General features: G+C 44.9%; 1 protein-coding gene across 8 annotated transcripts in view; it reads left to right on the forward strand.

Moving 5' to 3' along the window:
• Positions 1-23,124, forward strand: part of LOC123508384 (serine/threonine-protein phosphatase 6 regulatory ankyrin repeat subunit A-like) — a 70,901-nt gene extending 47,777 nt beyond the window's left edge. For 2 of the 8 annotated variants that reach the window (XM_045262084.1, XM_045262086.1), the window contains exons 10-19: positions 427-547; positions 1,312-1,478; positions 2,467-2,647; positions 10,115-10,312; positions 13,386-13,486; positions 13,868-14,058; positions 14,886-15,104; positions 15,923-16,173; positions 19,585-19,668; positions 19,882-23,124. In XM_045262084.1, coding sequence (XP_045118019.1) covers positions 427-547; positions 1,312-1,478; positions 2,467-2,647; positions 10,115-10,312; positions 13,386-13,486; positions 13,868-14,058; positions 14,886-15,104; positions 15,923-16,173; positions 19,585-19,668; positions 19,882-20,067 — 1,699 coding nt within the window. In that variant the 3' untranslated portion in view covers positions 20,068-23,124. Of the gene's footprint in view, positions 1-426; positions 548-1,311; positions 1,479-2,466; positions 2,648-8,335; positions 9,882-10,114; positions 10,313-13,385; positions 13,487-13,867; positions 14,059-14,885; positions 15,105-15,922; positions 16,174-19,584; positions 19,669-19,881 lie in introns of those variants that run through there. The other 6 variants (XR_006675932.1, XM_045262085.1, XM_045262088.1 and 3 more) reach the window with 6 other exon arrangements.

The following is a 23,124-nucleotide window of genomic DNA, read 5'->3' on the forward strand; positions in this document are numbered from 1 at the left end:
GATCCCAAGTGGTTGCTGTCCATGGTTTAAACAGTGTTGAGATTCGTTTCTGATCCCAAGGTGGCTAATGTCAATACGTAAAAGTGAAAAAAAAGTATGTTATTAGCAGAAAAGGATTTAAAGAGTGTTAATTCTCGTTTCTGATCCCAACGTGGCTACTGTCAATACGTGAAAGTGAAAAAAAAAAGAATGCGATTAACAGTAAAGGATTTAACGAGTGCATATTCTCGTTTCTGATCCTAATGTGGCTAATGTCAATGCGCGAAACTGAAAAAGTATCTCATCACCAGTAGAGGAGTTAAAGAGTGCTTCGATTCATGTTTCTGACCCTAATGTGGCTAAATGTCAATACGTGAAAGTGAAAAAGGTGCGTCATTACCAGTACAATATTTAAAGAGTGCGTCAATTCTCGTTTCTGATCCCAAGGTGGCTGCTGTCCATGCGTCCAGACACCGTGAACGCCCCGAACCTGGATGGCCGGTGTCCGCTTCACATCGCTGCCATCAACAACAATATCGAGATGTGTAAAATTCTCATGGATAAGCAGGTGAGACTCAAGCCAACCTCTCTCTCTTTCTCTCTCTCTCTCTGATTAAGACTGTTTTTCCTGTAAATCATGTTATCTTGTTAATCTTTCACTAAAAACGTAAAAAATCAACGCCCTTAGGGGAACGTGTGGCTTCATTAGAGAGCCTTTGAAATTATTGAAGGTGTGACGCAGAAAGTTTCAAAATATGGTGTAAAGAGAGAGAAAGAGAGAGGGTTAGAGGAAGAGAGGCTGACTGACTGAGTGGCTGATTGACTGACTCACTGACTGACTGACTGACTGACTGACTGACTGACTGACTGAAAGACTGACTGACTGACTGACTGACTGACTGATTGATTAACTGATTAACTAAATTACTGACTGACTGACTGACTGACTGACTGACTGACTGACTGACTGACTGACTGACTGACTGACTAACTAACTAACTAACTAACTAACTAACTAACTAACTAACTAACTAACTAACTAACTAACTGACTGACTGACTGACTGACTGACTGACTGACTGACTGACTGACTGACTGACTAACTAACTAACTAACTAACTAACTAACTAACTAACTAACTAACTAACTAACTAACTAACTAACTGACTAACTAACTAACTAACTAACTAACTAACTAAACTAACTAACTAACTAACTAACTGACTGACTGACTGACTGACTAACAAATATATCTCCCTCACGCCTTTTCACACCCTCTCACATCCTTTCACGCCCTTTCTCATCCCATCTTCCCATCTTTCCCCCCTCCAGGCAGCAGTCAACCCTATCATGAGAAACTCCCGGGGACAGCTGCTCACCCCACTGGACGCCGCAGTGGCCCGCAGTAACCGAGGCTGCGCGAAGTACCTGCAGCTCCACGGTGGCATGGCGGCCTCCAAGCTGACAGACAAACACGCCCTGCAGAAGGCGATGCAGAGGTGAGACGCCGCGAGCTAGAAACACGAGAGACACCACGCTTACTGCATTCATTAACCCTTTCAGTACGGGAAGGCATTTTTACCTTGAGTTTTAGGTGTGATTAGAGTATTTTGTTTACGTTACGAAGGGTCTATGGAGGTCAGAAGATTAATGGCCAGTTTTTACTATTTCAATCCCCACATAAGTTTCTGAAGCTGTGTAAAATCGCCAAATAGTTAGCAGAATGTATATGAAAACGTGTCCCGGTACTGAAGGGGTTAACCTTGTCTTTAGTGTTTCTCTGTTGCTAAGTTTGTCTCTCTCTCTCTCTCTCTCTCTCTCTCTCTCTCTCTCTCTCTCTCTCTCTCTCTCTCTCTCTCTCTCTCTCTCTCTCTTAAACCACCTTTTCCTCATTTCTTTTATCTCTTTCCCTCTTTTTCCTCCATTTTTTTTCAACCTTCCTTTCGTTTCTTCATCTCTCTCTATCTCTCCCTCTTCTTCTTTCGCTTTCCTTTTATCTTTTCCTTCCTCCCTCATTGCAATTCTTCTTCCCTCCCCTTTATTTTTTTCCTTCTTTTTCCTCTACCAGTGTTGTCTATTCCTTTGCCTTCTTTACTTTCTCTGTCTTTGCCTCTCTCATTACAATCCTATCCTCTTAGTTTCCCTTTCTTCTTTAATTCCTTCCTTCCTTCCTTCCCTTCCTCCTCCTTTCTGTCTTCCTTCGATGTAACCTCATCAACTCACCTCTTACCCAGAACATGTTAACCCCTTCAGTACTGGGACACAATTTTTACCTTGATATTTGTGTACCATTAGACCATTTTATTCACATTAGGAAGGGTCTATGGAGGTCAGAAAATTAATGGCCACAGTCTTCACTATCTTAATCCCCCACATGAGTTTCTGAAGCTGTATAAAATCACCAAATAGTCACCAGAATGAATATGTAAACGCATCATGATACTGAAGAGGGTTAAACTGATCTCCATTCCTCCTGCTGGTGTTCAGGGCGCTGGAGACGAGTCAGCAGGGCAGCAGGGAGCAGGAGGGGGAGGAACTGATGAGCTCTTCCGCCTCCTCCGTGCACAAGTCTAATAGGTCCACCATGACCGCTTCTCCTGTCAACATGGACGCTCAGACGGAGACCACAGGAGGCGCTGGCGGTGTGGACGGGATGAAAGATGCGCAGGTGAGGTCTTAGTTGTCCCTGGTGTAAGGTCCTATACACACACACACACACACACACACACACACACACACACACACACACACACACACACACACACACACACACACACACACACACACATAGTTGAGTTATTTTTACTTGTGTTTTTTCTCTCTCTCTCTTCTTTTCTTTTCTTTCTTGTTCTTATTTTTGTTCTTGTTCTTGTTCTTTTTGTTCTTTTTGTTCTTGTTCTCGTTCTCGTTCTTCTTGTTCTTCTTCTTCTTCACCTCTTCTTCTTCTTCTTCTTCTTCTTCTTCTTCTTCTTCTTTCTTCTTCTTCTTCTTCTTCTTCTTCTTCTTCTTCTTCTTCTTCTTCTTCTTCTTCTTCTTCTTCTTCTTCTTCTTCTTCTTCTTCTTCTTCTTCTTCTTCTTCTTCTACTACTACTACTACTACTACTACTACTACTACTACTACTACTACTACTACTACCTCTTCTTCTTCTTCTTCTTCTTCTTCTTCTTCTTCTTCTTCATATCAAAATCAACACAAACATCTTGTCAGTTTACACACAAGGTTAATATTTATTACTCTCTCTCTCTCTCTCTCTCTCTCTCTCTCTCTCTCTCTCTCTCTCTCTCTCTCTCTCTCTCTCTCTCTCTCTCTCTCTCTCTCTCTCTCTACGTGATTTACTGTACATAAACTAATTGTTCCAAAAATATTAGTACATAATCCAGAATTGTGAGTGTGTTATTGTTACAGTTTGATTGTAACCCTTTCCTTACCCATCCCTTGTCACCCCTTACCCCCTTCCCTTGTCACCCCCCCCTCTCTCACTTTCCTTTCTATAATCCTTCCCTTATTTATTTTCCCCTCTTTCTCTTCCCTTCTCTTTTTTCTTTTCTCCTTTCTTCTCTGGTTACTCTTTTTTTCCATCTTTTCGTTTCTCTCTCTCTCTCTCTCTCTCTCTCTCTCTCTCTCTCTCTCTCTCTCTCTCTCTCTCTCTCTCTCTCTCTCTCTCTCTCTCTCTCTCTCTCTCTCTCTCTCTTGTCTTCTCCTTCCTCTTTTATTGCAATCTTCTTTTCTTCATCTCTCTCTATTTATTTTCTCTTCCTCTTCTTCTTTCCTCTTCCTCTTCTTGTCTTCTTCCTCACTTTTTTTTTCCTATTCTCTTTTGTTCATTCTTTTTCCTCTTTTTGTTTTCCTTTCATTTCTTCTTTTTATCTTTGTTTCCTTCCCCTTTTCTTCTTTCCTCTTCCTTCATCTCCTCCTTCTTCTTTCATTGCAATCTTCCTTTCCTTACCTTCATTTTTTCCATCTTCTTCTCTTCTTTTTAATTCTTCTTTCGTTTTTCATCTCTCTTTTTATTTTCCCTCCCCTCTTCTTCTTTCTCCTTCTTCTTTATCTTCTTCCTCTCTTCTTTTCCTTATCTATTTGTTCGTTCTTTTTCCTCGTTTTAAAATTCTCTATCGTTTCTTCATCTTTTTCTCTATTTACGTTTCCTTCACCCTCTTCTTCTTTCCCTTTCCTCTTTATCTTCTTTTTCCTCTCTCATTGCAATCTTCTTTTTTTTTTTTACCTTTTATTCTTTCCCTTCTTTTTTTTCTCTTTCTTTTTTTTCCTCTCTCATCTCTCTCTATTTATCTTCCTTTTCCTCTTCTTCTTCTTTCCCTTCCTCATTATGTCTTCTTTCCTCTTTCTTTGCAATCTTTTCCTTCTCTTCTTCTTCTTCTTCTTCTTCTTCTTCTTCTTTACTTTATCTATCTTCTCTCTCGTTTCTATCCAGTCCTCTTGAGTATCCCATCCCCTTCTTCTCCTTTCTTCCTTCCTCCTCCTCCTTCCTTCCTCGTCCTCCTCCTCCTCCTCCTCCTCCTCCTCCTCCTCCTGATGTCAGCACGGTTGCCAGACAGTGTTATTCTTGACTGCTGAAGTGTTTGTGAGTTTTATTTACGTCTAGTGATGTTCTTTTCTCTTTTTTTTAGTATTTTCGTGTGTTTTTGCTTTTCCTAGCTCCAGAATATTGTCTTTTTATGTTTTTTTTTATTGTTTTGGTTTTGTTTTTGGCGTGTGCTGCTGTTTTTGTGGTGTTTTGCGATTTTTTTTTTTTTCCTTTCCGTGTTCGTTTTTCCGTTTTCTTTTTCATATTTTTGTATTTTTTTTTTTTTTTGACTGTTTTTGGCATTGTGCTCGTTCGTCGCGTTCCTTTATTTATTTTTATTTTTTTCCAGTTTTCCATCATTTTTCCCTTTATTCCATGTCCTTTTTTCCATTTCCCCCCCTTTTTTTTATTTTCATTTAAGTGTTTTGCATCGTGGATAGTTTCTGTTCCCCCTGTGTCCCCCTCGCTCGGTGCCAGAAGAGAATGAATGACATGTCTTGAATATTATTACCACGTAGCTTAATTTTCCATAGTTACCCTTAAAATTCTTGCAGTGAGACGGTTTTCTATGTAACGTTTTCTTTTTTATATTTTAGGAGGTACTACTCAGGATTTCATTGTTGGTCTTTTGAGTGTTAATTAACGTTAGACTTGATTAAAAGAAAACGGCTTATCTATTTTTATTCCCCAGTCGGTGTTCATGCTTCTCTTTTGCTCTAGATTATCTCTTCTTATCAATGTTCTTTTTTTTCTTCTTCTTCTTCTTTCTCTTTATCGTCGTCTTTCTCTAGTTTCCTTTTCTTTATCTAATTTTCTGATTCTCTCTCTCTCTCTCTCTCTCTCTCTCTCTCTCTCTCTCTCTCTCTCTCTCTCTCTCTCTCTCTCTCTCTCTCTCTCTCTCTCTCTCGGTGTCAGCTTGTGTCTTTGTGCATTTTTATTCATTTCCCTGCGCTTCTCCACCTTCCATTTTTCTTTCTTAAACCGACGAAATACTTAAAAAGGAACCTCAAATAACCCTTAAAAAAAAAAAAAAAAACTAACTAACTAACTAACTAAAAACAAAGAGAAAAAAACTAAAAATATAAAAAAAACCCACTAACACAAATCCCGCTTAAATCATACTAATCCTAACCCTGCAAATCCTTAATACTTTTCTAAGGGATCGAAAACCATTTAGTCCCCCATGTTTACTTTGAGTTTTCCCTCATTACATCCCTGTTGTTCTAGTGACCCCTTTATGACCCTTGTCCTTTGACCCCGTGGCTCTCTCGTGACCCCACCTTCAGACCGGCACTTCAGAGGTCAACATACGCAAGCTAGTGATGGAGGAGGTGGCGGCGGCGGCGAAGGAGGAGGAGGAGGAGGAGGCGAAGAAGAGACGTCTGGAAGAGGAGGCGGAGGAGAGGGCCGAGATTGAGGAGAGGGAGGGAAGGGTGGAGAGAGAGAGGGATTCAGCGGCAAAGAGGAGAGAAGGGGTGAGGAAGGAGGAGGTGCAGGTGGAAGGGACGGAGGTGGAGAGAAGGAGAGGAGTGGAGGCTGGTGAAGAGGTGGACGAAGAGGAGAAGGAGAAGGAAGAGGAGGAGGAGGAGGAGGAGGAGGAGGAAGGGAAAGAGGATGATAAAGACAGAAACACCTCAGGAATAAGTAAAAAGGGAGTGAGAATAAGTGAAGAGAGGAAGAGAGGAGAGGAAGAAGGAGAAGAGGTAGACGAGGAGGAGAGAAGCGGAGGAGATGGAGAAGAGGGAGAAGGAGAAGATCAAAAAACCATCACAGCATCAGCGAAAGGAAGAAAGAAAGGAATAAAAAAGGAAGGAGAAGAGGAGGAGGAGGAAGAGGAGGAAGGTGATGATGGAAGAAGTGGAAAAGGAAAGAAGAAAAGGAAAGGTGATGAAGAGGAAGAAGAAATAGATGAAGAGGAAGAAGAAGAAGAAGAAGACGAGAAGAAGAGCAGTAAAGCAAAACGTGAGAAGAGAAGCAGAAAAACGAAAGAAAAGAGTAAAGAGGAAGAGGAAGAAGAGGAAGAGGAAGAGGAAATTGATGAAGAAGAAGAAGAAGAAGAAGAAGGAAGAAAAAGCATGAAATCATCAGCGAAAGACAAAAAGAAGAAGGGAAGAGGAAGAAAGATGAAGAAGGAAGTGAAGAAGAGGAAGAAATAGAGGAAGATGAAGAAGACAAAGAAGAAAAAGACAAAGAAACAAGAAAACCAACCAAAATATCACGAAAGAGAGAAGACAAGAAAGGAAAGAAAGGGAAATATGAGGAAGAGGAAGAGGAGGAAGACGAAGACGAAGAAGAAGAGGAGGAGGAGGAGGAAGAGGAAGAGGAGGAAAACGAAGAAGGAAGAAAAAGTGTGAAAGGATCAGGGAAGAGTAAAAAGAGCAAAAAAGGAAGAGGAAAAGAGGAAGAAGAGGAAAGCGAAGAGGAGATAAAGGAAACCAAAGGAAAAGGAGGAAGAGGAAAGGCAAAGAAAACGAGAAATAGGAACCAAAGAACAGAAAGTGATGAAGAAGAGGAAGAAGAAGAGGAAGAGGAAGAAGAGGAAGAAGAAGAAGAAGAGAGGGAAGAAAGGAAGAAGAGTAGAAAAACAACAGCTGTCAAGAAAAGAGGAGGAAAGAAGGGAATAAAGGAGGAAGAGGAGGAGGAGAGAAGAAGTGGTAGGAAGAAAGAGAAAGGGAAGAAGGGAAGAGGAAAGGAAGAGGAGGAAAGGAAGAGAGGAAAACCCAGTAAGAGATTAACAGCTGAAAGGGGAAGAGGAGGAAGAGGAAGAGAAAGAAGAGGCGAGGACTTAACTGGGGAGGAGGAAGATGAGGAAGAAGAAGAAGAAGAAGAAGAAGAAGAAGAAGATGAGGAGGAGGGAAGAAGAGGAGGAAGAGGCAGAAAATTGACAGGTGAAAGAGGGAAAGCAAGAGGAAGAAGAGGAGATAGAAAAGAATTAACAACAGAAGCAGAAGAAGAGGAAGACGAAGAAGAAGAAGACGAAGAAGAGAGGTAGAAGAAGACGGAAGAAGAAGAAGAAGAAGAAGAGAAGGAGGAGGAGGAGGAGGAGGAGGAGGAAGTAGGAGTAGAAAGCTAGGAGGAGGAAAAGGAAGAGGAAGAGGAAGATTAGAGGAGACAGAAGGACCAACTGCAGAGGAGGAGGAGGAGGAGGAGGAGGAAGAGGAGAGAAGAAAAAGAAGAAAAGGAGGAAGAGAAGGAGGAGGAGGAGGAGGAGGGAGTAGAAGTAGGAAGCCAACAGGAGGAAAGAGAGTAGGGAGAGAATCGAGGGAGAGGAGAGAGAAAAGTAGAGAGAGTGAGGAAGAGAGAGGAGGAAAGAGGAGCAGGAAATTAACTGGAGGCAAAATAGGAAGAAGATCAAGAGAGAGAGGGAAGAAGTGGAGGGGAAGAGGAAGAGGAAGAGGAGAGAGGCACCAGGAGGACCAGCAAGGTAGGGAAAACAAGAGGAAAAGGAGGAAAAGGGAGGGAAGTGAATAAAGAGGGAGATAGAGATGGGAGAAGAAGAGGAAAGAGATCAGTAGAGAGAAGTGAGGTGAGTGGAGAAGATCAAGAGGAAGAGGAAACAAGAGGGAGGAGGACTGGGAAGCTAGCAGGAGGAGGAGGGAGGAGGAGGAGGAGGACAAGGGAGAGAGAGGAAGAGAGTGTGGAGGAAGAGGGAAGCAGAGACGGGAGGAAGAGTTGGAAAGTAACTGGTGGAAGAAGAAGAGGGAGAAAGAGGAGGAGGAAGAGGAGAGAATTAGTAGGAGAGGAACGAGCAAAGGGGAAAGAGGAGGCAGGAGGTACAGAGAAGAGGAAGAGGAAGAGGATGATAGGATAGAAGAGGAAGAGGAAGAGGAAAGAGTAGGAAGATTAGGTTCACAAGTGTATTCAGGAAGAAGAAGCAAAGAAAAACTCCAACAAAGAGGAAGAGGAAGGAAGGGAGAGGAAGAGGAAGAGGAGGTCACTGAGACTCAAGAGGGAGAGACGACGGTGACCCAAGAGTCCGAGATGACCACAGGCACCCAAGAAGAGGAAGAGGAGGAGGAGGGGATATCAGGTACTGCAGAAGACGAAGGAGAAGGAACTTCACAGACAGACGACGCTGGGAGGAAGATGGAGGAGGAGGAGGAAGAAGAAGAAGAAGAAGAGGAGGAGGAGGAGGAGTATGTGAGCATGCAGAAGCAAGGAGGTAGAGTTGAGAAGAGGCCGGAGAGGAGGAAGAGGAAGGGGATGAAGATGACCTCGCCGTACGCCGCTAAGCTCCCGAAGGCACGAGTCCTCCCCAGCCGCACCAAGCCCCGCCCGGTGCCGCAGGAGGCCAGCAGCGGTCGCCTGACGGAGCCGCGGCGGGTGCGGGTGACGGAGGCGAAGCGAGGCGCCAGAAAGACTACAGAGACGGAGGCCAGGAGGCAAACGCGGCGGCCTGGGGAAGGGCAGGGCGTGCGGGTCGGCAGGAAGGGCCTCGTGAAGCAGGAGAGTGAGCGCTTCTCTGAGTCCAACGGCAGCAACGGCAGGCGAGGGCAGCGAGGCCCCGGGGCTGTAGGCACCGCCAGGCGTGAAGGGGCGGCAGGGGGCGGAAGAAGGCCTGCTGTCCGGAAGGTGGGCGTGACTGGGGGAAGGGTAAGAAAGGAGGAGGCAAGGATTGGGGAGACGAGCACCAGCCCTGGGGAGGAGGAGAGAGAGGAAAGAGAATCCGAGGAATGGGGAGAGGCGGCGCGCGGCGCGAGTGAAGCTGAAAACACCTCGCTTGAAAAAGAGACGGCGGGTGAGGGTGAAGCCCTGGCGGAGGGCGGGAATGTGGAGGAGGAGGAAGAGGAGAAGAAGGAAGTAGGTGTGGAAGAGGGAGAGCAGGAGGCGGAAGGAGAAGAAAGGATAGAAGGAGACGAAGAGGAGGATGAGGAGGGCAAGGAGAGGGAGGAGGGCGAGGAGGGGGAGTCACTGAGTGGTGAGGGCAGCGAGGAGGCGCTGCTGGGCGGGGAGAGCGAGGCTGGCGAGGCGGCGTGGCAGGACGGGCAGTCCCCTGCAGGTCCCAAGAGGTCACACATGCGCCCCAAATCAGCGGTGCGCCCGAGCGTGCTGAGTCGCCGCAGGGGCAGCAGCGGGGCACTGGGCGGGGTTGGGAGTCGCAGGAAGGCCAGGCGGGCAGGCCAGGGCGTGGGCAAGGCGCGCACTTGGGAGGACGGCGGCAGCTCCACCCAGCAAGTAAGCATCTCCGACGACCTGCCGCTGGGGGAGGGGCGCGACCTATCGCCCGTAGAGTCTGGCGCCATCCCCGAGGAGGAAAGGACACACGAGATGCTCCTGGAGTCCAGTGGGCGAGACTTCTTGACGGTGGAGGGCGCAGCACCGCGTCTGCCCTCGCCCAGCTCCACCCACGGCAGGGACACCGGGGACTCCGGCTTCAAGGTACAGTCACCCCCAAAGTGCCCCCACCGGAGGCTCGGGACCCTCAGGGGTACTCAGCACTCCCAGCCCGGCATGCGGGACTCCCGGAGCCTTGTGTTGCTTCTTGACCTGCATGCTTCCTCAGTTGATAACGCGCTGCACGAGCGTCCTGGGCATACTGGGTGTGAGGCACGGCCGCCGCACAGCACGCCACTCCCGCCTCGCCGTTCCCTACCTTACTTTCTGACCCGCAGGAGCCGGGCTTCAGTGACGGGCTGGCCGTGGGACGTGAGTCGGACGTAGATGGACTGACGGACCCGGAGCGACACACGGAGGACGAGGAGAATGCGGAGGCGGGGCGGCGGAAGTCACGCACCCGCCGGCGGAAAGAGAAGCACCGCGGCAGGAGCGGCGAGGAGCAGCTCGCCAGCGGCCAGGTGAGGGACGGAAAGGTGAGCACATCCCGGCAGGACGGCGGGAATGTTTGTTTGTGTGTGTGTGTGTGTGTGTGTGTGTGTGTGTGTGTGTGTGTGTGTGTGTGTATCTACATTGTATATCCCTCCCTCCCGTGGGGTCTGGAGCTGGCCGCCCTGCCTCACCCCCTCACGCCACGCCAGGATACTGTGCGTGTGCTCCTGTGTGTTGGTGTGTGTTTGTGTGTGTGTGAGAGAGAGAGCTTGTGTGAACTGGTTATTTTCCATCCTCAGCCCCGTCCTTCACTCCCACCCTTGCCCTTTGAATAACGTCCCTTAACTGAGAACACCTGCCCTCCATGCCCAGTGTTGCCTCTGCGCCGCTCACCTGTGCCGCGCCTGCCACTCAGGTGTTGCCACTGATCCACACCTCAACCCTCGCACAACACCGTGACAAAAATGAATGAATAAGATGAATAATACACACACACACACACACACACACACACACACACACACACACACTCGCTCACTTCTCTAAATTAAGACGCACCATTCATAAACTATTCCAACCAACTCCTTAATAAACCTGAGAGATCACACTTACCTGCTTATGGCACCACACCTGTGCACTTAACGAGGGAGGGTGAATAGAGGTAACACTGCGCCATAAACCCCTTAACCTCCCATTAACACCCATTAAAACACCCTGGAAACCCTTGATAATCCCTAAACGTACTACATACACCCATACCCTCCCTAATACCTTCCCTGATACCCTGCCTCACCACACCACTCTCTCAACATCTACCCTCACCTCATCCCTGCCCTTGCCTCGCCCTCACTACCGCGCAGGAGGGGGGAAGGAGGCGAGGGAGGGGGAACGGAGAAAAAGGAGGCGACGAGGAGGAGGAGGAGGAGGAATATGACGAAGAAGATGCAGACGCCCTTCAGAAGATGGGAATTCTGACACACCGCCGCCCAGGGATGAGGAAGGGACGGGTGAGGAGCGGCGCCCTAAGTGGGGGTCCTAAAAAGGTAAGGATTCAAGGAGAGGAAGGATAGAAGGAATCGTGAGGAGGGTTGTGAAGGACCAAAAAGGAATTGAAAGATAGAAGAGGAATGAAGGAAGGAAGGATCTTAGTTAAAGTGGATGAAGGAGAAATGGAGTAGTGAAGGAAAGAAGGAAGGTTAGCAAGGTTTTATGAAGGAAGAAGATAGAGAATAGAGGAAAATGAAGGAAAGAAGGAAGGAAGGAGGGAAAGAAGAAGGAAGGATGCTTGTTAGAGTAGATAAGGAAAAAAATAGAGTAGTGAAGGAAAGAAGAAAGGTTAGCAAGGGTCCATGAAGGGAGGAAGATAGAGAATAGAGGAAAATGAAGGAAAGAAGGAAGATTAGCAAGAGTGGATGAATAAGATAGAAGATAGAGAATTGAGGAAAAAAGAGATGATAGAAATAGGAAGGAAGAAAAAAAAGATTGTGAGAACGAATGAAGGAATAAGAGAAAGCATAAAATAAAAAAAGGAACACGAAGGACGCACTAAAGAATAACAGGATAGATAGAAAAAAAAAGAACAAGAAATAGAAGAACAAAACAAAATAAGCAGAAAAATAAAAATGAAAATTAAGATAGGAGGGATTTACAAGATTAAGATGAGATAGAAAGATAGAAAAAAAATACAAAGAGAGAACAAATAGGATAGAAAATAGATAACAGAAAGAGAATAGGGAAGCTAGATAAGGACAAGGTAATATAGACACAAGATATCTTTTTCATCGCATCAACAGTAAGATTAAACATTACGTGTACTTATTAAATGTTCTGTGTGTGCTGTGTGGTGCTGTGTTGTGCCGATATAGAGACCTCTGTGTGTTCTGGCGTGCTGTGCTCTATGCTGTGCTGCTGCGTGCCTCTGTGTGTTGCTGTGTGCTTCCCTTTCTCTACCTAAACTTCCTCCTGCGCCATAAAGCTGTGTGGTGCTGTGGTGCTGTGGTGATTTCTTACGTGTGTTGTGTGTTGTGTGCTGTGTGTTGTGTTTCTTCTTCTCTTCTTCCTTGTGTGTGCTGTGTGTGTGTGTGTGTGTGTGTGTGTGTGTGTGTGTGTGTGTGTGTTTATTAGGGTGTTTATTTGTTCTTTGGTCTGAAAATGCAGTGGTGGTAGTGGTGGTGGTGGTGGTTGTGGTGTTGATGGTGGTGATGGTGGTGGTGGTAATTTGAGGGTACGTGTCTACTAACTACTCTAAAACTACCACTACTTCTACCACTACCACTGCCACTACCACTGCCACTGCCACTGCCACTGCCACTTCTACTACTACTACTACTACTACTACTACTACTACTACTACTACTACTACTACTACTACTACTACTACTACTACAATCATGCAGAAAAACAATACAAACATACAAAATAACACCTAAACCCACGAACTATAAACATAATAGAAAAAAGAGAACACACACACACACACACACACACACACACACACACACACACACACACACACACACACACACACACACATTCCTCTATCCTTCGATCCTCCTCACACACACACGTGCCCTTCCTTCTCTCCTATCCTTCTCCATCCTCCTTCACCACACATTCCTTCACACCTTCCTTCATTCCTCTTTCTTCTCTCCTTCATACCAGTCTCCTTCAAGCCCCTTCTCTCCTTTCATCATTCCCTTCCTCCCTTCCTTCCTCCTCGAAACGCACCTCCTTTTCTCCTTCCTTCCCTTCTTCTTTCCTTCCTTTCTTCCTTCCCTTCCCTTCCTCCTTCAAATCCCTTCTCTCCTATCAGCTATTCCTCCTTCACATCAAACACCTCCTTTCGTTTCCTTTCCTTCCATCCTCCATCCTTCCTTTCCTCCTTCCTTCCTTCCTTCACATGAAACACCTCCTCCTTTCCTCCTTCCCTCCCTCCTTCCTTCCTTCCTTCCTTCCTTCCTTCCTTCCTCTCCTCCTACCTTCACATCAAACATCCCCTTCTTTACTCCTTCCCTCCTTCCTTCCTTCTTCCTTCCTCCACACCACACACCCCCTTCCCTTCATTCCTTCCCCAGCCTCCTTCATTCCCCTCACCATCTGTTCCCCTCTTTCCTTCAGGTGGAGAGCATGGAAAGCAGTCTGCGGAGGAAGGGGCGCAAGATGGCATCCCCTTCCACTGAGGTGTCCATTACCCAGGCTATGCAGAATACAATGAGGAAGTGAGTGTTTTAATTCATGTTTGTTGGGTGGAGAGGTGGATGAGAGTGGAGGGATGTTGTGGGTGGATGTGAGTGGAGGGAAGTGGGTGGGTGAAAGTGGAGGGATGTTGTGAGTGGGTGAGAGAGTGGTGGCATGTGGGTGGATGAAAGAGAGAGAGAGAGAGAGAGAGAGAGAGTGTGTGTGTGTGTGTGGAGAGGTGTTGTGAGTGGATGAGAAAGTGGAGCGGTGTTGTGGATGTTGTTTTTGGTTAGTGTTGTTATTTAGTGATGTTAGAGACCTTAGTTAGTTGGCACCAGTTACTTAGTGTTCTTAGTGCCAGTATCAGCTGTTCCCACGTGTACCTTCACCCTTTACCAGTCCTCACCTGCGCCTCTTCACAGGTACGCTCTGGAACGCCGCCTCTTCCAGCAACTCTTGGAACTAAAGCGAGCGCAAATCAGGAACTCTCGCGCTAATGAACACGTGCTGATCAAGAGAATGGTGGACGTTTTTCACAAGGAGGGCATGTTACTCGGCCTCCGCGGCTACTCTGGTCCATACAATTTCAACAGCTACGAGAAATATCTGTATGGTGAGTGGATGGTGAAGAGGAAGGTGAAATGGATAGTTGAAACGTGATGGATGGTTCTGCACAGTTTCTAGTTACTTAAAAAATATTTCCCAGTAACCTTTCTAACTCAAAACCACTTCCTTCACTTCTCCTTCCTTCTGCAGATGAACTAATAATATAATATCCTTTTAGTAACAATGTTTTACCTTTCTTTCTTATTTAAACTCCATAAAAAACACTTCCCTTTAACCTGTCAAAGTAAAACCTCTTCCTTCTCTTCATGGCCCCTTCTGCAGATCAACTAATACAAACAACATTTATGCAACACAATTTGTATCTTCCTTTCTCAGTTAAACATCCTAAGAAACACTGAACTGAACTGAACCACTATAGAACCACCTCCTTCACTTTCCCTTCCTTCTGTAGATCAGCCAACACTATAATAACACTATAACGCCCCTTTAGTAACACAATTTTCACCTCTCTTACTCAGTTAAACTCCTTAAGAAACATTTCCAAGTCACTTTACAAACTAAAACCACATCTTTCTCTTTCCGGGCCCTCTTATGAGATCAATTAACACTATGATACCCTTTTAGCAACACAATTTCTACCTTCCTTTCTCAGTTAAATTCCCAGAGAAACACTTCCATTCTCGCGCTTTGGGGGCCGGGGGTCCTGGCCACGGTCGGAGTGTGGGACGGGCTTCCTCACTCGGGGTCACGGTTCTCTAACGGGTGGGCTTTCAGATAGGATGTCTTCTTTAGCCCGGAAATGCCCGTAGAAAGCCCATATGGTATACAAAAAATCCCTTGAACCACTTCCTTCACTTTCTCTTCCTTCTGCAGATCAGCTACGGTTCCTGCAGAGTTCCCAGGGCATAAAGATCCCCGCCTTCCGCCCTACTGACGATGTAGAGAAGCTGAGTCGAGCTATACGGAGGGCGGAGATCAAGGAGTTACCAGATCCTCTACAGAACAACATGGACGCCCACACTTGTAACCACACCACCCACAGATGCCACCACGCCGCCCACGCCTACACCGGCATACCCTGCGCCGCCTACAGTGAGTCTTGCGTTGTTGTTGTTGTTGTTGTTGTTGTTGCTGCTACTGTTGTTGTTGTTGTTGTTGTTGTGGTGGTGGTGGTTGTCGTGGACGTGACGGTGGTGGTGGTGGTGGCTGTTTTGTGTGCTTGTGTGAGTGGTGGTGGTAGATAGTAGTAGTAGTAGTAGTAGTAGTAGTAGTAGGTGTATGTGTGTATATTTGTGAAGATGTATGTACAAAACGAGTAGTAACTGTCTTCTTCCTCCTCCTCCTCCTCCTCCTCCTCCTCCTCCTCCTCCTCCTCCTCGTCGTCCTCCTCCTCCTTTCCCTTCATCTTTACCTCTTCCTCTGCCTCCACCTCCATTACCAAAACCTCCACCACCACCACCACCACCACCTCCTCCTCCTCCTCCTCCTCCTCCTCCTCCTCCTCCTCCTCCTCCTCCTCTTTCCTTTTCCTTCTCCTCCTTCTTCTTCTCCTCCTCCTCCTCCTCCTCCTCCTCCTCCTCCTCCTCCTCCTCCTCCTCCTCCTCTCGTCGTCCTCCTCCTCCTTTCCCTTCATCTTTACCTCTTCCTCTGCCTCCACCTCCATTACCAAAACCTCCACCACCACCACCACCTCATCCTCCTCCTCCTCCTCCTCCTCCTCCTCCTCCTCCTCCTCCTCCTCCTCCTCCTCCTTTCCTTCATCTTTACCTCTTCCTCTGCCTCCACCTCCATTACCAAAACCTCCACCACCACCACCACCACCTCCTCCTCCTCCTCCTCCTCCTTCCTCCTCCTCCTCCTCCTCCTCCTCCTCCTCCTCCTCCTCCTCCTCCTCCTCCTCCTTCCTACAGTCGGCTACAAGAAGAAGAAATCACTCACCGCTAACAACAACAATAACAACAATAACAACAACAACAACAAACAAGTCTCTCTACCCAAGATCCCGGGCACTCAGACGGGGGGCGGAGGAGGGGGCGGATCTCCTCTAGGTGGCTCCCCCGCGCAGGGCCTGGAGGGGGGAATCGGGGGGCGAGTGAAGCAGGGGGAACCGGTGGGGCTGAGAAACTATGATCCCCGAAACCCTTTGACTGTTGAATTGCAGGTGAGAATTGTGGGAAGTTCTAATTGTTCGTGTGTTTTGTGTTTGTTTTTCGTATTTTTCTTGTTTTTTTTTTTTTTAATTTGTATGTGTTGTTATTGGTATGTTGTTGATTTTGTTGATTTTTGTTGGTGTTTTTGGGTGTTTTTCCTTTCTCTTTCTCTCTCTTTTTTTTTTTTCTTGTTTTTCTTATTTGTTTGTTTTTTTTTTTTTATTGAAGATGTTTTGATTTGTTTTGTTATTTCTCTTTCTTTTCTTTTTTTCTCGTGATTTTCTCTTGATTCTCTTCTCTCTCTCTCTCTCTCTCTCTCTCTCTCTCTCTCTCTCTCTCTCTCTCTCTCTCTCTCTCTCTCTCTCTCTCTCTCTCTCTCTCTCACACACACACACACACACACACACACACACACTATAAATCACATCTTGCACTTAAGTATTATTATTATTTCCACAAACTTGTACTCTATTTTTTTTTTCATGTAAATAATATAAAAGATTGTATAGTATGTATTTACCAGTTTGCCCTCGTACACCTGTCTACCTAACTGTCCATTTTACCTGTCTGTTTTACCTGTTGTGGGCTAAGACACCGTTTTCTTTATTCATCTCTCCACTTACCTGTCAATGCAAGTAGCTCCCTTCTTGTCTCCACCTTCTCTTTCACTCCCCACCTCTGTGTTCCCACTCGTGTACAGAGCAAAGGGACTCCTCTAGCTCTTCTTACTTAACCTGACCTAAGCTGGGCACGGACACGCGAACGGTGACGTAACAAGACTGTGCTGCGTAAGATGGAGATTTTTGTTTTTACGAAGTTAGACGAGGGAAAGATGTGAGAGGAAAGAAATATGTTAGTTTGTATAGTAAAAAGGGCCAAATGGTTATCTAAAATTGGAAAAGAGTTTTAGTATTAATCTTTTGACTGCTAACTACTGCTACTATTACTGTTACTACTATTACTGCTACTACTACTATTTCTGCTACTACTACTACTACTATTATTGTTACTACTCCTACTACTACTACTACTACTACTACTACTACTACTACTACTACTACTACTACTACTACTACCACTACCACTACCACCATTGTTACCACTGCTACCACCACCACTACCACTACTACTACTACCACCACTACACTACCACCACTACTACCACTACTACTACTACTACTACTACTACCACTCCTACTACCACTACTACTACTACTACCACTACCACTACTACTACCACTACCACAACTACCGGTACCACCACCACTACTACCACTACCACTACCACTACTACCACCACCATTCCTTTAGACAAGTAGACAACACGAAGCGGAAATCAAGTACAAGACAACGCGAAGATTGAAGCTCCTCCATTAGTCCCTTTTCAACCATTACGTCTTCTGAAATGACGAGCTTAACATTTGGCGAAGCATTTCCACTCCTTCGTGACGGTCTGAGGAACTTGGACAGGGCTGGTGGACGTGTGTGCGTTCGTGTGTAGGCGTGGAGAGGGGAGTGGTAAGCTTTGGGTTTGTTGTGGTCGGAGCTGTGTGTGTGTGTGTGTGTGTGTGTGTGTGTGTGTGTGTGTGTGTGTGTGTGTGGTATCATAAGTTCTTTTATTTCCCTCAGAACTTTATATTTGAACCATGAAAGATTACGCGATACCTGTTTTATAGAATTTTTGCCCTTTTATGATTAGTGTGTGTGTGTGTGTGTGTGTGTGTGTGTGTGTGTGTGTGTTCAGAATCAACCACTAGCACATCCATACCTTTGAAATTTCACTCCTGCTCGCCAACTCAACGTACAAACAGCAACTAATCTCGAAGCGTAACACCCACGAACGCGCGAATGTGACGCCGTAACATCAACAGCTCCGCGATTTACGTTACGGTGTTGAGTTTGCGTGTCCGTACCTCGCCCTGACGCTGCCCAGTCTCTCCGTCTCGTCTCTATCTCACTATCTCTTTATCTCTCTCTCTCTCTCTCTCTCTCCAAGGAGCGATATAAGAATGTGTTTGTTTTCTAGAACGTTCACAAGCATTTATCATTTATTTTTCTGCTTCTCATTGATAAAAAAAAAAGATACATTCATTTAGATATTCAGGTTTTCTTTGCTGCGTGTTTTTTTGTGAGTGTCATAGATTGCAGCGGGCAAGAGGTGCTGCCATCTGGTGCCCGCCGGGTGACCTTTATGAAGACTGATGGTGGTGGCGATGAGTAGCACGATCCATTATTGGAACCTCTGCCAAGTCATGCGTGAGAGATGCTCATTTCTCGCCTTAATCCCTTGTTAAGCAGAGCGTTTCATTGTAATACCTTAAAAAAAAAAAAAAACAGACTCGGTAAATAAAGCGCTCTGTGATAAATAATGATGGTGAACATAATAATGAGAATGAATGAATAAATAAATAACAAAATAAATAAACCAATGTAATAAATAATGATAACAGCTAGCTTAGATCAAATAAATCAGTAAATAAAATGAATACTTGAATAAATAAATAGATAAACCACTAAATAACCAGCAAGAATAACAACAACAATAATCAGACAAATACATTCTTACACTCCAAAATTTCTAACTAAGAACACTCGGAGAAGGGAAACACATCCACCCTCAGAGTCCCTCCCTGCTGCTTTTGTCCCGTTGACCTCTCACGGCTCCTCTAACCGGTTGTATTACACCTCACCAATGCACGGGCGGCGGCGGCGGCGGGAGGGTGAGGCGGCGCAGGTAAGGTAGCGGTGGTGGGCGACACGTATAGGGAACCAGACCCTGTATTCTCAAACATTTCAGCACTTCACCTCCACTATTCAAAGAGGGTTTATTTGAATTCATACGAGTTTTTAAGGGTGTTTTTCCGGTTCAAGAGGCAGAGTGACAATATTTTTACTTTATTAATAGGAGAAACACTCTTGATAAACCTGCTACTCATCCCTGTGGCCTTGGAAAATAGTCATGGTGAGAGAGCAAAGCGTTTCTGAAGACTGACCCAGATCCTGCAACACTTCAGCTCCGCACCTCCACTCTATTCCAAAGGCTCTGTGGTTGAAGTTGCACGTGTTTTTAAAGGTGTTTTTACGCTTCTAATGACAGATTGACAAGGTTTCCACTATATTAACAAGGGAAACACTCTCAAAAACCCGGTTAATCATCTCTGTGGCCTTTGAAAATAGTGGTGGTGAGAGGGCAAAGTGTTTCTAAATACGGTTTAAGGACTTGTAGCTCTAGGGGAGACAGAGGCGTGGGGAGGTCCTACAGAAGCTACAGAAGGAGTAAGGATTGTCTGAAGTACCGTAGAAGTAGTTGTAGTGGTAGCAGTAGTAGTGGCAGGAGGAGGAGGAGCAGCTGTATAGTAGTGTTCGGATCCTGGAGCAAGACGGTACAAGTAATGCAATAGGCGATCTCCCTCCCCGGACAGCACGGACAGGCCCGCCAGCAGATAGTCCTGCCCACTGACCTTTTGGATAAGAACAAGAAATACCATCTCACCTTCACCATTAAGGTTCGTCCGCCCCGTAATGAACACACCTGCATGGACCACCGCACCTGTACCTGTACCTGCCACTACTCACCCACCTGTGTGTTATTACTTACCTGTACTTACCTGTGTGGGCTCGCTTGCTGCTAAAGTGACCAAAAACTCACCTGAACCGCTTATGACGAATGTTAAGAATGACCACACGTATCTCATCAATTAATTCACCTTTTATTTCAGCCATCAAGTTCCAAGATCAAAGAACAGACATCCTTGGAGACCGACCCTAACGAACAGTTATCCCCCGTTCGTGAGATCCTACCGAGCGATCCTGCAGGACAAGAATCTCTCGCTATGGACTCCCTCCCGTCAGAAAGCCAGCAGGAATCTCAGTCAGCGGCCCTTGAAGCAGGAACGGAGGCCTGAACGCAAGGAGGCAAGAGTTAAGCTAATCTTGATCATCAGTGCTGCTTCAGGAGGGAAAGACAACAACGCCTTCTCTGGTTCCTGTTCCTCCTTACTCCTACCCCTGCAGTCTCATTCCCCAAGCTTCCCTAAGGTGTCCCTGGGGTGTCTGTGGGTGTCTAAAGGCGTAAGAACGATTCCAGGTCAATGTTGCTGAGTAGAAAATGAGGAACACTTGCCCATTTGGTTCTTTTATTCCAACTGTTTACCGTTACAGTGCGATCCGAGAGACTTAAATGAGAGGAAATGAGGGAAACTTTTCTATTGGTTCTGTCTTTTTATTCAGTGTTTGTCTCAAGGTGTCACGGGACTTGGAATCGCGCACGCTGTCTTGAAGTTAAACGTGCAGTGCCGATGTGTGATAACTTACGTGCTTTCCTTTCACGTGCTCGGTTGTGTAGCGTGGTGATGCTTTGCCAGAGGACGGTGGTGGGAGATTACTGGATGAGAATATGAAGAATAGCGGAGGGAAAGTGAAGGATAGAATAGCAAAGCGTAGAGGGAAGACACAGTGGGAAGAAATGATTAAGAATGACAGGATAGAATAAGAATGAGAGAAGAGGAAGGATAAAGGTAAGAATGTGATTAGGAAAGGCAGGATAGTACAATAAAGATAGCGAGAAAGGACACGGTTAGATAATAAAGAAGAAAGGATAGATTGGATGACAGGAAGATTAGATAAGTGAACGAAAGAGAGAGAAAGATGAGTTTGATGCAAGAACGAGGTAAGATAGCGAGAAAGGACGCGGTTAAATAATAAAGAAGAAGAAGAAGGAAGAACAGATTGGATGAGTGAAGGTTAGATGAACGAAAGAGAGAGAGAGAGAGAGAGAGAGAGAGAGAGAGAGAGAGAGAGAGAGAGAGAGAGAGAGAGAAAGAGGAATTTGATGCAAGAAAGAGGTAAAAATAGAAACAAAGGTCACAGTTAGATGAAGAAGGAAAGAAGGACAGATTGGATGAGTGGAAGGTTAAATGAGTGAACGAAAGAGAGAGAGAGAAAGAGAAAGAGAAATAGGAGTTTGATGCAAGAACGAGGTAAAGATAGAAAGAAAGGTCACAGTTAGATTAAAAAGAAGGAAAGAGATTGGATGAGTGAAAGGCTAGATGAGTGAACGAAAGAGAGAGAGAGAGAGAGAGAGAGAGAGAGAGAGAGAGAGAGAGAGAGAGAGAGAGAGAGAGAGAGAGAGAGAGGAATTTGATGCAAGAACTGGGTAAAGATAACGAGAAAGGTCACAGATGAAGAAGAAGAAGGAAAGAAATTGGATGAGTGAACGAAAGAGAGAGAGAGAAAGAGGAGTTTGATGCAAGACCGGAGTGAAAAGACAGGAGTAACGTGGGAAGAGGAAAGCAGTTTACTAGTTACCCAAGTCTTCGATGGTTGAGTGGGCCAATAGAGAGAGTAGAGAAAGTCACCTTAAATTACAGCACAGGTCGTTAGCTTAGATTATTATTATTATTATTATTATTATTATTATTATTATTATTATTATTGTTGTTATTATTATTATTATTGTGTGAACGAGCGATGTTTAAAATGGTGTTAACTTCATCATCACCGCCAATCTCGTTAACTTGTCATGGTTACTCAGGCATTATGTAACTTTTCAATGAGTGTAAATATATAGTACTATATTTATATCAACTCCCCTTACTAAGTCACTCCCTCCCCTCACCCCACTCCCTTCCCCTTGTATAAACTGTGCCCTTTCCCCTCCCTCCCTCCCTCCGTCTCTCCCTGCCCCCTTCCCTTCCCTTCATTTTAGTGTATATATGTACGTGTCTGTTACGTCTGTTACCACTGGAGAGATTATGTTACTTCCTTTATAAATCTTGCAAAGTCTATGTTACTGTAAGTCAATGAGCTGAAAATACGAACGGTCTGTGAATATTCTTTTTTTTTTATTCTGTGTCTTCAATCTTCATTTTCTGTGTAAAGTCAAGGTTAGTGTATATTGTTAACCCTTCAGTACTGGGACGCATTTTTACCATGAGTTTGTGTGTGATTGGATTGGAAAGGGTCTATGGAGGTGAGAAGATTAGTGGCCACAGTCTTCATTCTTTTAATCCCCCACATAAGTTTCTGGACCTGTATAGAATCGTCAGATAGTTAGCAGAAGGAATATGGAAACGCGTCGTAGCGCTGAATGGGTTAAGTTGGAAATACAAGTTGTCTGTGTGTTTATCTTGGTTTTGTCTGTCTTCACTTTTCATTGTTCATTCATTTGTTTTTGTTTGTTTTTCATTTACCATTTTCTTTCGTTTCTTCCCTCAAGCTTTATTTTTCTTTTCTCTATAAATGCTAATCTTTTATTCTTTATTTCGAATTATCTAATCATATCGTTATTTAGTTTTGTATTCTATTATTTTCATCCTTCGTTTTTTTTTTTTTGTTCTAATCTACAATTCTTTATTTTCCTATTCTTATTTTTCTTTATAAATGTTCTCCTATCATTTTCAATTTCGATTTACCAATAGACAATAAAACACCAATTTTATTTATTTACTTCTTACAGACATCCATCTTTCATTGCCATTTCATTTAATTTCTATATCCATGTTAGGTATTTTTCATAATAAATAAACCTACGTAGTCATTAATAAACAGCCTCATACAGTTTATGAAGACTATAGCAGGAGGTACCGAGTTCACTGACATCCATCTTCCATTACCATTTCATTTAATTTCCATCCATGTTCCGTATTTTTCATAATAGATCTAAGTATTCATTGATAAACAGCTTCATATACTACCCTGCATTCCACATCTCTTCACTTTTTTCATTTTTCCTTCTTAATCTGACCTTATTTCTCGTAATTAGTCCAGGTGTTCATTGATATACACCCTCAAATACCGTTTATAAAGACTATATAAGACGGTACTGAGTTCACGACCATTCCAGCGGCTTATGAACCACTACTGTTATACTTTTCTGGTGTTTTTTAGCGTCTCTTTATCTCTCAGTTCGATGTACTTATATGTTGGAACTCATATAAATCTAATAAACACGGTGTAAAAAT

Source organism: Portunus trituberculatus, chromosome 24 (genome assembly GCF_017591435.1).
Source record: "Portunus trituberculatus isolate SZX2019 chromosome 24, ASM1759143v1, whole genome shotgun sequence".
Lineage (NCBI taxonomy): Eukaryota > Metazoa > Arthropoda > Malacostraca > Decapoda > Portunidae > Portunus > Portunus trituberculatus.